Source organism: Geotrypetes seraphini, chromosome 2 (assembly GCF_902459505.1).
Source record: "Geotrypetes seraphini chromosome 2, aGeoSer1.1, whole genome shotgun sequence".
Lineage (NCBI taxonomy): Eukaryota > Metazoa > Chordata > Amphibia > Gymnophiona > Dermophiidae > Geotrypetes > Geotrypetes seraphini.
Genome location: NC_047085.1, coordinates 421,270,819 through 421,288,196, shown reverse-complemented (window position 1 = coordinate 421,288,196; position 17,378 = coordinate 421,270,819). Strand labels below are relative to the sequence as shown.

The window sequence follows — 17,378 nt, the reverse complement described above, 5'->3', positions numbered from 1 at the left end:
GCAAGAGCCTTCCTCCAGCCAGACCTGCTGCTTCCACAGCTCCCAACCACCCACTTCCTTCATCGGCCCCGAGTTAGAGAATTGAGTGTTATGTGACCAAGTAAACACAGGCCCATGTTGAAGTACTGCTTTATTCTGGTCAGAGGAGGATAATACAACCAGCATTTCAGCATAGGCCTGTACTTCTAGGGCCCACATAGTGCATAGCGCTCAGTCCTTTAAATCAGGGCCAGTATAGGAGAAGGTAAGGAGGATAGCAGTGGCCCAAAAGCAGGGAAGGGAGAAGGGGAGATGAAATGATAGGCCTTGAGGCAAGGAGTATAGAGGGGAATGGAATATTGGCTGATGCTAGCAAACTGGTGGGGAGGGGATCATAAGGAGGAAGAAGGGAGATTAGAGATGAAGGGGACACATAGTTGAAGATTTGCCCAAGGCATCTGCTACCCTTGATTTGGGCCCTGGGTCATCAGCATTTCTAGGTAGTGGTATTGATAACACTTAGAAAACACTGAACCAAAATAAGAGCATACAATGATATAAATCCACATATTTTATTTTAAAAAAGTCAAATACATGTATACACAAGAGAACTATACTTATTAAATATAAAACATAAGGGATTCTACAAACTGAACCAAAGCTACAACTTAACAGTCAACACACAGATCAGTTGTAAGATGCATAATTTTTTTGGTAAACAAAATATACTGACTCTTGGCTGTTAAACGGAGGGTCACAAATTGGCCTGTTACATCCTTAAATATGCATGAAAGTATTTGCATATAATTAAGATAGTGCATGCAAATATATTTCATGCATATCCACTATGGATAGTCTGAATAATAAATTAGATATAGTCCCAACTTTAAGACACAAATGTGTCAATATACGACAATCTTCTCTGACAGTAAACATGTTTCTGTGACTTCACTATGAGGTGATTCTGCATCACTGCCCACAAGTTCACATTCTGGACTGGATAATGGCAGTTCACTGAATGCAGTGGGCATGTTATTCTGAAGCAGCTCACAACTCTCTTTTTCCAGTACTTTCTGTAGTCGCTGAAGGCCTGCAGGAAGAAAAAAAGGCATTTTTGCACTTGAAATACATGAATGCAAGCCTTTATTCCCAACTATTATCTGCTGAAATGTAAAGACCAACCAACAAGCTCTTCTCAGACTATTTTCTTGCCCTGGTGTGCAGTACTAAAAGCACACTGTTGTACACAATTAGGAGAATGTATGCTAAATTAAATATTTGGGATATTGAAACATGAAGGCAGTTGAAGGCCAAATGACCCATCCAGAATATTTTTCTTACTGCCCCTGATGGGAATAAGAGAGCAGCTGAGTCCTAGGAGAAATATCTACAAGTTACAGAGTTCAGGGCACAGGAAAGGGTTAGAGCAGGGCTGTCCAACACCGGTCCTCGAGGGACACAATGCAGTTGGGTTTTCAGGATCTCTCTAATTAATTTGCATGCACTGCTTCCATTGTATGCAAATAGATTTCATACATATTCATTTGGGAAATCCTTTTTTTTTTTTTTAAATTCTTTATTCATTTTTAAATTTTCTTCAAGTGTACAAAAATTCATAATAAACACAATTAATTTGAGCACTTGAACATCTTATCATTATAACTTATAAGTACAAATGTAACCCTCTCCCCACCTTCCCTCAAAGCCCCTTAATCATTATAAGATCATATACTTGAAACCCTCCCCCCACCCCCTACTAAATGGTGTATAACTAATAGAAAAATGGCATTCAATCATGACAAAAAGATGTTAATGGCTCCCATATTTTAATAAAATTTTTATATTTTCCATTCTGTACCGCTAATGATCTTTCCATTCTATATATGTGACAAACTGAGTTCCACCAAAAATTAAAATTAAGTTTACTATGATCTTTCCAATTATTAGTAATATGTTGGATGGCAATTCCAGTCATAATCATTAAAAGTTTATTATTACACAATGATATCTGACTCCTGAAAGCCTGACCTAGCGAGGGCCGAGGTTGAACATCCCTGGTCTACATCAAGACAAGCAGGGAATTCCTGTCAATAGGGAAGCCTCTTCTTTTCAAAATTACTGAGCTTTGGAATAATTTTCCTGTCCAGTTGCGTGATCTGGGCTTTCTCCAATTATTCCTTCTATATTATCCATAATTCCTATTGTATTTATTCTTTTTAATTTCTGTAAAGCATGCCAAGCTCTATTTTTATAGAGAAGATGTGGTATATAAGCCTAAGTTTTAGTTTAAAAATTGTATTCTGTTGAAAATGTAGTTCTCCTATAACTTAACAGATACAAAGGCCACTGTTTATAAATGTCCACCCCCTGTAGAATGGTTCTTCATAGACTTCTCACCCCATACAGCTGTACTTATGTTATCACCCTCTCCATCCTAGTAAAATCCTTTCACATGACCCTGTCTTTGGCTGTAGCAATAGTTAAGAGTAGATTTTCCAAAAGGTATGGCATAGAGAATGACACGGGGATAATTTTTTCCCTGTCCCCGCAGGAACTCATTTTCCCATCCCGTCCCACGAGTTCTTTGCCTGTCCCTGCCCCATTCCTGCAAACTCTGTCCTAATCTGCACAAGCCTCAAGCACTTTAAAATCATAAGTGTTTGAGGTTTGTGTGGTTAAGACTGAGCTTACAGGAATGGGACAGAGGCAGGGATAGGGACATTAAGTTCCTGTAGGGATGAGGACACATTTGTCCTCGTGTCATTCTCTAGTATGGCATATATTCTTGTTTAAAAAATTATTTATCTTGAAATTTATCATCATCATCATCACCTTATTTAATATCTACATTTCATCTTTAAGTCATCTATTACAAAAGTTAAACCTAAAATACTACATATATGCTGATATCCCTATTTTAATTCCGCTGAATAACGTTACCAACAAAACTTTAGAACACATTACCCATATCATGACTGAAACTGAACATTGGACAATCAATTTTAAATTGAAATTAAACACAGAAAAGACAAAAATTTTCCTGGCAAGCCCAAAGGATAAAATTACCAGAATATCTTTACACCTAAATGGTCACGATTACCCAATAACAAAAACCATAAAAATACTAGGAGTCACATTAGACACCCACCTGACCATGATCGAACACACAAACCTGGTGGCAAAAAAGTGCTTTTATGCACTATGGAAATTGAAGACCATTAAAAAATATTTCGACCCTCTAGCTTTTCGACTTCTGGTTCAGTCATTGGTCCTTTCCACATTGGACTAGTGCAACATCATCTATGTGGGTATGCCTAAAAAAACTATTTAAAAAAATTAAGAATAGTGCAGAACACGGCCGTCCGCTTAATATTCGGACTAAAGAAAAGCGAGCACGTTAGCCCCTACTATAAACTACTACACTGGTTACCAATAGAGGCGCGAATAATTTTCAAGTTCTCTTGCTTATGCTTTAAACTGGTGTGGGGAATGGCCTCTACCTATCTCTTACCACATTTCGAGCTACACATTCCCAATAGGACAACCAGAAAGTCCAATCTTTTTGCCTACCCAAGGATCACTGATTGCAAATACAGGTCCTTTATGGACAGAACTTTAAAGTCTCAAGCTAGCAAACAGCAGACCTGGCTAGGCAATTACCTCAAAAGAGCTAGGCTGACCTATGTCGCATTTCGGAAAAAAATTAAGACAGCACTATTCAACAGATTTATCTCCTAATCAGTTACCAGTTCTAAACGATTAACTCCATGCTGATACCTTGAGAAATACATGTACTGTACTAATTGTTTTGTATCGTATTGTATTTTACTAATTGTAATCTGTAATTCACCGATTGTACTGTATCATCCTCGCCATTTGTATTCTGTAATTCGCTGACTGTCCAGCTCTCTAAACTGTGAACCGCCTAGAAGTCGTAAGATTATGGCGATATAGAAGAAATAAAGTTATTATTATTAATGTTCTTTTTGAATATTTGTCATTGTTTTAGGTTCAACTGGGTTTGTTCCTAGTAATAGAAATACAGTCAAACCTCGGTTTACAAGTGCACTAGTTTGCGAGTGTTTTGCGACGAGCAAAACATTCACAAAATCGGTGCCTCGGAAACCAAGTTTGACTCGATTTACGAGCGCCATCCCCAGCGATCCGGCATCCCCCCCAGCGATCCGGCATCCCCCCTCCACGATTCTGCATCCCCCTGAGCACCAAAACGAAATCCTTTACCCAATTGGACACCGGCACCAGCACCAATGCATAGGACATGCCGGTGCCCGAAGATCCTCCCTCTTCTAGGCTGGGCGTCAAAGGAGATCCTCCCTGTTGCCTGCGCTGGGCTGGACTGGGCTGGGCTTTGAGCATTTGCGCATGCTCAAAGCCTTCTGATCTCGCTCTCTCCGAGATTCTAAATCTGAGAATTTCGGAGAGAGCGAGATCAGAAAGTTTTGAGCATGCGGCATGTCCTATGCGTTGGTGCTGGTGCCGGTGCCTAATCGGGGTAAGGGATTTCGGTTTGGTGCTCGGGAGGGGGGGGGGGGATGGATGCCAGTTCGCAGAGGGGGATGCCAGATCGCGGGAGGGGAGTATGGAGCAGCATCGGTGGCCTTAAGAGGGGGGGAAATGGAGCAGCGCCGGTAGCCTCGGGGGGGAGGGGGGATAGCTTCGAGGTGGAACGGATCAAAGCACCAGAATGGAGCAGCGCCGGTAGCTTCGAGGTGGAACGGATCAAAGCGAGTTTCCCTAACTTCCTATGGGGAAACTCGCTTTGATATACGAGCAATTTGGTTTACGAGCATACTTCTGGAACAAATTATGCTCGTAAACCAAGGTTCCACTGTATATTGGTATCCACCATGAGCTCGTAAGGGCTTTGGTGGAATATAAATAGAATGTAATGGAATATATATCTAAAAAATCTTCAAAATTACGGTGAAGGACATCAGCAGAGTCACATTTCCACTAAAGGTAAAAGCTAAATCCAATCGTTTACAAAAATTAAACAGTTCTAAGTCCAATAGATACTGGCACTGTAATCTGGAACTGGGACACTTGATCATCTACTTTATTATTGTCCCTATATTAAGAAATTTTGGAATTCAATTTGGTCTCAAGTAAATGCATTAATGGAAAATCATGTGGCACTCTCTTATGATACAGTGTTATTTGGCATGATGATGAGGAAAAAAAAGTCAAATATCATCAGAAAACAACAAGCTTTTATTAGTTATGACAGGGGTTACCATCCAACACATAACCAATAATGGAAGAATCACAGTAACCTTAGTTATACATTTTGGTGGAATACATTATGTCATATATTTAAAATGGAACGAGCAATAGCAATACAAAGAGGGACATATACTAAATTTATAAAAATATGGGGGCCATTGACAAAATATTGTAGTGAATAGTCATCACTTCTTCTTTTCTTTTTCTTCTTTTGGCACATCAAAGGGGGGAGGGTGTTGGGTACAATTTTACATAATATGTTATAATATATTCTATAATATGTGTATATTCTGATTGAAAATATGATGAAGGTTGGGAGGTAGGGGGGTAAACGTATCACTAGATTTTTATGTAGTAGATATCAAAGTGCTATTGTGTAATAACTTGTTGAAATATATTATTTTGTGCACTTATTGTCAAATTTGAAAATGAATAAAGAAGGAAAAAAAAAAAAAAAGAAATATTTACATTTTAAATGACATCAAAATCACAGCTTGTTTAAAAAGAACCCATGAGGGAAGTCACCTTGCTTTTATTTGTGGGTGCATCTAGACTCCATCAGGGTTTTGACACACTATTTGAGGCCATACATTTTTGTTCATTATTGTGAATATTTAAGATGTACATACACAACTTTATCTTGTCTCTGGAATCCGAGAAGACCAATCTAAACCACCCTGGCTCATAACAATAGAAAGCACTCCCAGGGCTAATGTAGAGTTTCTCTTTAATCAGCTTCCACCACAATGCCAGTTCAGCCTCAACTGTCAGGGATGTTAGAAACTAAAAGGAGGGAAAAATAAATTATTGCCTGAAATATCACAAATCTGTAATCATAATGGTAGCTTTATTTATAAGATTTATCTGGATATCTTGGAGATCAGCAAAGTTGAGTGCAAAAAAAATCCATCAGTATGTAGTGATGAAAACACAGAAGAGCCGTTTTTTCTTTTCAGAGTACTAAAACTAGAAAACACGTCATGAAACTAACAGGCAGCTCTTTTAAGATTACAACAATACACAATCACACTGTGGAATTTGTTTTCCTCACATCTTATCAGTCAATTTACAGTTGTGTAAAAAAGTTCATGCGTCACTAGAAACATAGGATGCTTTAAATGAATTATCGTCACCTGACTTACAAGGGGCCTAATGAGTTAAATCAGCTATTTGGGTCTTTTAAAAAGTAATGATTCAATTAAAAGGGTTTGCAAGATCTTTTCCTGTCCCTTGCCCCATCCCTGCAAGTTCCATCTTCATCTTTGCAAGTCTCAACACTTTAAAATCATAAGTATTCAAGGTTCATGCGGATAAGGCTAAGCTTATAGGAATAGGGCGGTGACAATGACAAAACTCGCAGGGACGGGGACAAAAGAAGATATGTTTATAACTGCATCTTGGTTGTGTCAGCTTTGAATTGTTAAGGGGTCTGTAGAAACATACAAAATTTGATTAGATGTATCTGAAGTTTTACACAACTTAAAAAAACATTATTAGCCAGGTAGACTTGGGAAAGCTGCATCTTATCCTTGGATATAATTTACAAGGAATGATCTATTTTTTGAATCTTGTCAGGTATTTGGAAGCTGGATTAGCCACTGTTGGAAAGGGATTAAAAATATCATTTTATCTATCTGATTCAGTAGGGAAGATTAGGTACTTACCTTAATAATCTTCTTTCTAGTAAATTGGCACATCATTCTGGAACCTGTGGGTGGTCACTCTCTGATCGCAAGATCCTGCATAGAGAGCATTATTTATACTTTTCTGCTCTGCCTCCCCTCACTGTAGGCTGCCCTGTAAATCCCAAGCTCATATCAAAGCAGATGGTCAGCCCTAGAGAAGACAATACTGTGAAAAAAGCACAAAGGTGCCTCAATGAACAGGGACTTGTTCTGTCCCTCTCTGTGCTGGTCAGCCCTAGAGAAGAAATATAATAGGGAGGAATATAGAGAGACTCCCCAAGAAACAAGTCTGCTCATATCACAATATGTAACACAAAATAATCATGAAACATTTAACCATACTATGAGGTGGAACAAACAGGCCACCTACCTGAGTACTTCAAAATAATAGTGGTTTCCCCTGTTCCTTGACAGTGCTGGACAGGGGAAAGAAATAAGTCATCCAGTAATACACACGTCTGCGACAGCAAGCAGGCTAATGAACATCTGACAAGATGAGTTTCCAGAATGATGTGCCTATTTAATAGAAAGATTATCAAGGTAAGTACCTAATCTTCCCTTCTAGTGAAATAGGCACATCATTCTGGAACCTGTGGGACATATTAAAGCAGTCCCCCAGAATCTAGGGCAGGACAGATGAGCCTGCTGAAAGTCCTGAAGATCTGAACACAGTATCCAATTTAGCTGCTACATCCACCCTATAAAACTTCATGAAGTATGAAGGGAAGACGATGTGGCCACTCTACAAATTTCCTCAGGGGAAACTGCTCTGGATTCCACCTAGGAAGAAGCTATGCTCCAAGTGGAATGGGCCTTTACGTTTGCTAGAGGTTGCTTTCAACTGCCGATATAATCTGAAGAAATGGCCTTATGAATACATCTAGAAATGGTCACTTTTGAAGCCAGCCTGCTCCAGTGGTTAGTACCTGACTGCACAAAGATGACCTAACTGTAATGATTATTTAAAGATTTCCATTTAGGGAACCCCGCCTGAATAGCCTGCTTCAATAGCAACCATCTAAAACTTTGCGATTTATTAAGTCCAAATTTGTGTTGCAACTGTGAAAATTTAAGCAGCTTACCATTAGATATAACATCATCTAAAATATGTATTCCTGCTATCATCCAATGCTTCCAGATGAGCTTAAATCCGCCAATTTGAATCTTGGGAGTTTAGCCATATAGTTCGATTTGTAGATTTATATATTGGAATAGGTGTTAAATTATTGATATATCTTAAGGTTTTCCATGTATCCACTAATATTCTGTTTTCTTTATATAATCTAGACATTTTGATACTGAGAACATGGCACAATCTCAGAGGAAACATGAGTCGCCATTCCAACCATAACCAATCCGGGACATTTTCAATGAGTTCTGAGAGGACTCAATACATACCCTGGCGCAAAATATAGGATTGATGATACCTATAAAAATTGGGAAAATTTACCCCACCCTCTGTAATTGACTTTTGTAAAGACATTAAAGCAATTCTAGCAATTTTACCCAGCCAAATAAATTTTGTAAGAATATTGTTTAACTTTTTGTAAAAAGACCCCTGAAAAAAAACTGGTATCATACCCATTTAGTAACAAACCACAGGCAAAATCATCATTTTAATCGTTTGCACTCTCCCCCACCAAGACAGATGTAAAGGATTCCATTGCTCACACATTTCTGTCACCTTCTGTAATAAAAGTTTTTCATTCACTTTCATTGTGTCTTCCAGTGTGTTTTTTATCCAAATGTCTAAATATTTTATTCCATCTTCTTTCCATAAAAAGGGGAATGTTTCAAAATAAACCTTTTGTACAATGAACATTAAGTGGAAGACCTTCTGATTTACTCCAATTTATCTTGTATCCTGAAAACTTTCCAAATTTTTCTATTAAGTCAAGTAAGCATGGCATGGTTGTTTCAGGATTTCTCAAATGAAGCAGTATATCATCTGCATAAGCAGAGACCTTATATTCCCGATCTGAATAAGGAATACCCTGTATCTCCTTCGCCTGTTGAATAGCTAATAACAAGGGTTCTAATACAATATCAAAAAGCAAAGGAGACAAGGGACATCCTTGTCTAACCCCCCTCTGCAAACTAAAACTCTCTGAGAGATTATTATTAATATACAATCTAGCCACAGGGGAGCTTGCCTTAAAAACAGATTAGAATTGTGGAAAATATGTTTTAAATATTTTACATAAATAAATTAAACAAGAGAACCAATCACTGGTGTCTATCAAGAGATGGACTCATAACCACACCTAAATATAACAAAAGGTGGGCTAGGACTGAAAACTAATATGGACTTCATATAATTGCAGCAGAACAGCTTAATTTGCACTTATTGACAGAAAATTTGCCTGAACGATGAACCTTACTGTACTGAGTAAAACAAAGGGAAAAATGGTAACCCAAAAGTCCACAGCACCACAGATGGAACAAGGCGGCAGAGTCATGTTCACAGGGAAGCAACTTTATTTCAAGACCTGACACGGCTCGTGTTTTAGCAAATGCTTGCGTTAGGGAGTCTACAAGTCCTCAACATATGAAACACACTTAAAGAAAATAATAATAGCTCAATGCAATTTGACTTGTTGTGCAATTATGGGAAGCTGCAATCAGCTATTTGTTATTTTATGTATCTTTGATAGAAGATCTTTGGAAGTGTGTTTCATATGTTGGGGACTTGTAGACCCCTAACGCAGGCATTCGCAGAAACACGGGCCTTGTCAGGTCTTGAAATAAAGTTGCTTCCCTGTGAACGTGACTACCTTGCTGTTTCATCTGCAGCCTTCTACGCTTTTATTGTGTCAAGTCTTACTTTATAGTAGTTGCTACAAGTGTCTTGGAGCCTTCATAAGACTCTGAAGCTTGCTATATAGTTCACAAAAACACACAGTTTAAGGTTTTTATGGAGAGAGTCAACTTTTGGTCAATTAGCACCTGTACTGTATACTGAAACTTTTCTCAACTGGTTACTGTCTGGAGACATGCATGTATTTCTCAATATACAGCACACTTACTTTTCTGAAGTCTGCCCATACAAATAAACCCCCAAAACTCCTGAGAACAGGGATGCCAATCTCTGCTAGTCCACCAACAAGCAGGCTGTGGGCTTCGTGCAGTCTCAGTTTGTTGGTAGGAAAATATTCGTTGTCCAGCCAGTCTGCAGGGAGAAACACCCCCCCACACACACAGAGTTAATTAGATCTTTTAATCCATTGTTTATATTATATAAAAATAGAAAACATAAGAACATAGCTTTACTGGGTCAGACCCATGGTCCATCAAGACCAGTAGTCTGTTCTTATGGTGGCTAAGCCAGGTCACCAGTACCTGGCCAAAACCTAAGGAGTAGCAACATTTCATGCTACTGATAAGAGGGCAAGCAGTGGCTTCCACCATGTCTTGCTCAATAACAGATGGACTTTTCCTCCAGGAACTTGTCCAAACCTTTGTTAAAACCAGCTACGCTATCCACTCTTACCCCATCCTCTGGCAACGCATTCCAAAGCTTAACTATTCTCTGAGTGAAAAAAAATTTCCTCCTATTGGTTTTATTTTATTTTTATTTTTTTTTCCTTATTATTTTTTATTTTCAAGTTTTACATAAAGTGTACAAAATATTAAAATACAATTGATGAATACACAATATCACTTTTATATCTAATACATCATATTTTAAATATATTTTTATCCCCTCTCCCACCCCCCACCCTTCTATTACTTTTCTATCATATATTACATATTATATATTATATTAAATCATATTATGTAAAAATTATTTTCACTATCCCCCCTCTATGTGTGTCTCATAAAAGATATTGAAAAGAAGAAAAGAAGAAGAAAAATCTAATTATTTATTCATTACAATATTTTGTCAATGGCCCCCATATTTTTATAAATTTAGTATATGTCCCTCTTTGTATTGCTATTGCTCTTTCCATTTTGAATATATGACATATTGTATTCCACCAAAATGTATAATTTAGGTTATTATAATTTTTCCAATTGTTGGTTATATGTTGAATGGCAACCCCTGTCATAATTAATAAAAGCTTGTTATTTTCTGGTGAAATTTGACTTTTTTTTCTCATCATCATTCCAAATAACACTGTATCATAAGATATTGCTATATAATTTTCCATCAATTTATTAATTTGTGGCCAAATTGTATTCCAAAAACTTTTAATGTAGGGACAATGATACAGTAAGTGATCTAACGTCCCTGGTTCCAGATTACAGTGCCAGCATTTATTGGACTTAGAACTATCTAATTTTTGTAAACGTGTAGGGGTCCAAAAAGCTCTGTGTAATAGAAAGAACCAAGTTTGTCTCATAGATGCTGACACTGTACATCTCATTCTCCAAGACCAAATTAGTGGCCATTGAGATGCATTAATTTGATGCTTAATCTCAATGCTCCAAATATCTCTTAGAATATTTTTTGGTTTTTTATTCAAATATCCAGATATTTTTTTTTTTTTTAAATTTTTATTTATAAAATTTTCATTCTTACAATAAATAAATAGCATAATATTTAGTTTATAATAATTATAGTTGTATGTACAATATCATATCATATATATTGAATCCCTTTCCCCTGTTATTTGTTTTTTCATTTTTCCTCATATTAATTTCTATATTTCCCTCCCTAACCCTATATTATTATTATCAATGTGTTAAGATATCTGATCTTTAGAATATTTTGTCAATGGATCCCATATTTTCTTAAAATTTTTTATATTTCCTTGTTGTAATGCTAATATTTTCTCCATTTTGTATATGTGACACACCGAGTTCCACCAGAATGTATAATTTAGCTTGGTATAATCCTTCCAATTTTGTGTGATTTGCTGCATGGCAACTCCTGTCAATATTAAAAGCAATTTGTTATTGTTTGCTGATATTGGACTTTGTGTTCTCATTGCAGTACCAAATAATATGGTATCATATGAGAGACCAATATGATTTTCTAGTAATATGTTAATTTGGGGCCAAATTAAATTCCAATAGGCTTTTATGCAAGGACAAAAAAAAATTAAATGATCTAATGTCCCTACTTCTATTTTACAATGCCAGCATCTATTAGATCTAGTATTATCTATTTTTTGCAAGCGCGTCGGGGTCCATAACACTCTATGTAATAAAAATATCCATGTTTGACTCATAGATGCTGACTTTGTTAATCTTAATCTCCAGGACCAGAATCTTGGCCATTGAGATGCAGAAATTGTCTGTCCAATCTCAATGCTCCAAATATCCCTAAGTCCAGTTTTCTTTTTTTAATTTAGAAATCCATATATTAATTTATACCATTTTGCGGCTTGGTGTCCCAAGAAATCCGCCTGGAAACATAAAACTTGCAAACTATATTGGGTATTAAGATCTTTCCATTCAGGGAACCCTACCTGAATGGCTTGCTTCAATTGCATCCATTTAAAATATTGTGTTTTATTTAGTCCAAATTTATTTTGCAATTGTGAAAAACTAAGCAAGGAACCTTCTGATATGACATCATTCAATGTTCTTATTCCTGCATTTATCCATTGTTTCCAGACGATTTTAAATCCGCCAATTCTGATCCTGGAGTTTACCCATATTGATTGATTTAGAGATTTAGCTATTGGTTCTGGTGATAGGTTACTTATGTATCTCAATGTTTTCCAAGTATCTAAAAAGATTCTGTTATCTTTATATCTCCTAGGCATTGTTATGGTAATTAGATGTTCTGGATATAAAGGGAACAGGAGCTGCCATTCTAAATACAGCCAATCTGGTACATTTTCCATGAGATCTGGGAGGATCCAATACATACCCTGTCTTAAAATATAGGCTTGATGATACCTATAAAAATTTGGAAAATTTACCTCCCCTTCCACAATTGGTCTTTGTAATGATACTAAAGCGATTCTTGGTCTTTTCCCAAACCAAACAAATTTTGTAAGAATATTGTTAAGTTTTTTATAAAATGACCCCTGAAAAAATATTGGTATCATACTCATTTGATAACAAACCACAGGCAATACCATCATTTTAATTGTTTGAATTCTTCCCCACCAAGAAAGATGTAATGGATTCCATTGCTCACACATTTGTTATTTTTTTCAATAAAAGTTTTTCATTCTCTTTGACTGTGTCTTCTATTGTATTTTTGATCATAATTCCTAAGTATTTTATTCCATCTTCTTTCCAAATAAATGAATATGGGTCAAATAGTCCTTTCGTACAATGAACATTAATTGGGAGGACTTCAGATTTGCTCCAATTAATTTTATATCCAGAAAAAGTGCCGAATTTCTCTAATAAATTAAGTATACATGGAATAGTAGTATCCGGTTCTCTTAAATATAATAAAATATCATCTGCATATGCAGAAAGTTTAAATTCCCAGTTGGAAAACGTGATTCCCTTTATCTCCTTAGTCTTATTTATTGCAATTAATAAAGGTTCTAAGACAATATCAAAAAGTAATGGAGACAAAGGGCATCCTTGTCTAACTCCCCTATGCAAATTAAATCTAGTTGATAAATTATTATTAATATATAATCTTGCACCAGGAGAGCTATACAATGTCTGGATCATTTTAATAAAACCGGAGCCTATACCAAACCATTGTAAAGCTTGATACATAAAATTCCATTCCACTCTATCAAAAGCTTTTTCTGCATCTAAAGATATTAGAAAAGCTGGATCATTTATATTTTTTGCTAAATTTAATGAGTGGAATGCTAGTCTAGTATTATTTGATGAATGTCTTTTAGCAATAAATCCTGTTTGATGTACATCTATAATGAAAGGAAGAGCTTTTGCCAATCTAAGTGCTAATACTTTAGCCATTAATTTATTATCCACATTTAATAACGAAATTGGCCTGTAATTTGAAACCAGAGTAGGATCTTTGTTTGGTTTTGGTAAGACTATAATTATCGATTCTGCCATAGTACCTGAAATATTTTCATTCTTTATTTGATATTGATATAAATTTAACAGATGTGGTAAAATGATATTTTGAAATGATTTATAAAATTCAACAGTATACCCATCTCCACCTGGAGCGGATCCAACTCTAAGAAACTTCAATGCTGTTTCTATTTCTTTTAAAGATATAGGATCTTCTAAACTTCCTTTTATATGATCCGGAATATTAGGTCCAAGAAAGGAATTTAAGAATGTTAATCCTTCTTGTTCTTTATTTTTATAAGAATTAGAAGTGTATAATTCTTTATAAAAATCAAGAAATTGTGTTATAATATCTTTTGTGCTGGTATGTGTGTTACCTTGTATATCTTTTATTGCAATAATCTTAGATTTTCTTTTCTTTGCTTTAAGAAAATTTGCTAATAATTTTCCCGCTTTATTTGAATTGCCATAATATTGTACTTGTTTATTGAAAATGTCTTTTCTCACATATTGAGAAGAAATCTCATTATATTTAACTTTTACTTTTAACAACTCTTGTAATGTATTGTTTTCCCATTTTTTAATTAATTTATTTTCTAATAATTTAATTTGTTTTTCCATATCTTCATATTGTTTTTTAAGTTGTTTTTTAATAAAAGCTGAATAAGAAATAATATTTCCTCTCATTGTTGCTTTAAAAGCATCCCATAAAATTTCTATATTAATGTCATCTGAAGAATTAAGTTGAAAGAATTCTTGCATTTTTACTTTAAGATCTTCTAAGAATTTCGAATCTGCTAATAAATCATTATTAAATCTCCATATTGAATTAAATTGATCAATATTATAATTCTTAAGGTTAATCCACACACCAGCATGATCTGAAATTATAATAGGATCTATAACTGCTTTTGATACACGCTGCGCTATGTTATTAGTTACAAAAATATAATCAATTCTTGAAAAAGATTTATGGACCTGAGAACAAAAAGAATATTCCCGATCATTAAAATGAAGGATACGCCATATATCTATTAAATTACAAGATTGTATTAAATTATCTAATCCTAAAGATTTTATGATTTTACTTGGTTTCTTGTCCACAATTGGATCCATTACAGCATTGAAATCTCCAGCTACTACTAAGTTAGAAGTAGCCAGTGGTAGTAATATCTGTTGAATTTGATTAAAAAACTCCATTTGGTTCGAATTAGGAGCATAAAGATTAAATAAATCCAGGGTTGTATTTCCCAGATCCATTTTAATATGTATCCATCTTCCTGAAGAGTCAGAATTTATTAATTTAAAATCAGCTTTGCATTTCTTATTTATTATTATCGCTACCCCTGCTTTCTTCCCTATTGCCGGTGAATAAAAACATTTTGATATCCATCCTTCTGTTAGCTTCCTAGATTCAGTGTCCGAAAGGTGTGTCTCTTGTAGGAAATAAATATCTGCGTTTTGCTTATGGAGAAAACCTAATAATTTTTTTCTTTTTATAGGATGATTTAAGCCATTGACATTAATTGAAAAAATTTTAATATCCATTTACTTTTGTAATTAAAATTTGACATGAAATCATATGATTATTATTTTCAGATATCCACACATTGTAATAATATATTTTCCCCATTCTCTTTCTTCCCCTCTTCCCTCCCTCCCCTCCCTTCCCCCCCAATATTATCTGTGTATGCTTGGCAACACGCATCTTAGGTCAGGTATCAAAACACTCCACAAAAGTCCATTTCCTGTTAAGATTCAGATATAAGTCACAAATATATCATATATTACTAAATAACATTAACAATCCATATAATATTTAAACATTTTGCCTTTTTTTTTCCCCCAATGTTAAATTTAATCTTTTCAATTATTATTTTCTGTATCATTTTCATATTTTATAACTATTAGTATATCTTATTTTTTTTTTTTTTTTTTTAAATAAAACCACAAATCTTTATTTGAACACAGCACAAATAGTGATGTCTCTAAAACATGAGTTTTCAACAGAGATAATATGAAAAATATTGTAAATTTTTTTTTTTTTTTTAAATTCATATATATCACCTTTATATTTTCTAATTCTATTTCTTTATAATATTTTTAAGTAATATATAAGTTTATGAATATATTCTAGATCCTTATAATTCTTTTAAACTTATATATTATATAATGAGATGTTTCATTTCTTTGGAAAATAAACAATGTTTCACATATGTGTGCTACTTGTACTATGTGATTTTTTTTTTTTTTCCCGTTCCAGAGCTTCCTTCCTTCATTATACAGAGTCATACCTCATTCATATAACATACTTCCTAGTTTCATTTTTAAGATATATCAAAGTTAAAGATGTGTCATTCCATTATCTTTATTCATCCAAGTAAATATTATTTTTTCTTCCTTTCTTCTTCTTCGTATTTTTTATATCCAGAGTATTATTCATTTCTTTTCAATAGTTTGTTAATTCCGAATAAGTTCCGGTTCCAGCGACGATCTAATTTTAGTTTATTTTGTGATCTTTCATCCGATGTAATCCTTTATCTTTTATTGTCAAGTCTAGTAGTTTATTTATTCATATTTGTTCATAGTTCATCCGGTTTTAAGAGTTATTCTTTACATGTATTTCCTTTTGCAAGGACTTCTGGGATTTGTAGTTCCATTGAATCCGAGAAAGGATTTTTAATAGGTTTATTCTTCCTGTATTGTCTTCTGAGAAGTGGGTTATATATACATACATAGATCTTCATTCATTCTTACATACATTCCATAGGAAGAAAGCTCTGGACCATGATTCAATCACATAATAGTATTTAGGATCTGCTCATTACAGCATCTGTTATTATTAATATCAATAGTTAATTTATTTATTAACTTTCTAAAACCAATTAAGGGCTTATATCTCGTTTTTATATTCAAGTTCTTATTTATTATCTAATAAATATTATATTCTTCCTTGTTTAAAAACTATATTACTTTTATCTAAGATCTTGTATACTTATATGTTAATTTATCATTTAAAGAATCATTCCATTCTAGAATGTAGGAATTTTTTGAACAGAGTCAAAAACATTCTATACCGTTTTTCATCTGCTAAATACTTATTATATTCAATCAATAATTTCAAAAAATACAAGGTGATATTAGCTCTTCTTAATACATATCATTTCCCCTACCTGTTTATATTATAAGACATTCAAACTTGACATTCATTATAATAAAATAAAGAAAATTAAGATGACATTGGCATTTCCTGGTTTAGTATATATTTTTGTAGCTCTTCAGGATTATCAAAGGTTAAAGTTTTGTTTGCTATGGTTACTTTCATATTTGCTGGGTATACAAGACCAAATTTTGCTCCCAGTTCACGTAGTTGTGGTCTCAAATCCAGCAGTTTCTTTCTTTTAATTGCTGTGCTTTTTGCAAAATCCGGGACAAAGTGAATACGGGCATCTTGATATTGTAAACCTTTATTCTGTTTTGCAAGATGAAAAATTTCCATGACCTGTTGGTGGCGTAGTAGTTTAAATATCAGTGGCCTCGGTCCTTGATGCTTTTCTGACCTCT

At 34.6% G+C, this 17,378-nt stretch overlaps 1 protein-coding gene across 2 annotated transcripts in view; it reads right to left on the bottom strand.

Moving 5' to 3' along the window:
* Window positions 1-532: 532 nt before the first annotated feature.
* The window catches only part of LOC117354165 (1-aminocyclopropane-1-carboxylate synthase-like protein 1), a 64,804-nt gene continuing 47,958 nt past the window's right edge, over window positions 533-17,378 (bottom strand). For both annotated transcript variants that reach the window (XM_033931145.1, XM_033931146.1), the window contains exons 12-14: window positions 9,935-10,077; window positions 5,853-6,006; window positions 533-1,069 (exon numbers count right to left, since the gene is read on the bottom strand). In XM_033931145.1, the coding sequence (XP_033787036.1) occupies window positions 882-1,069; window positions 5,853-6,006; window positions 9,935-10,077 (485 nt within the window). In that variant the 3' untranslated portion in view covers window positions 533-881. The remainder of the gene's footprint in view (window positions 1,070-5,852; window positions 6,007-9,934; window positions 10,078-17,378) is intronic.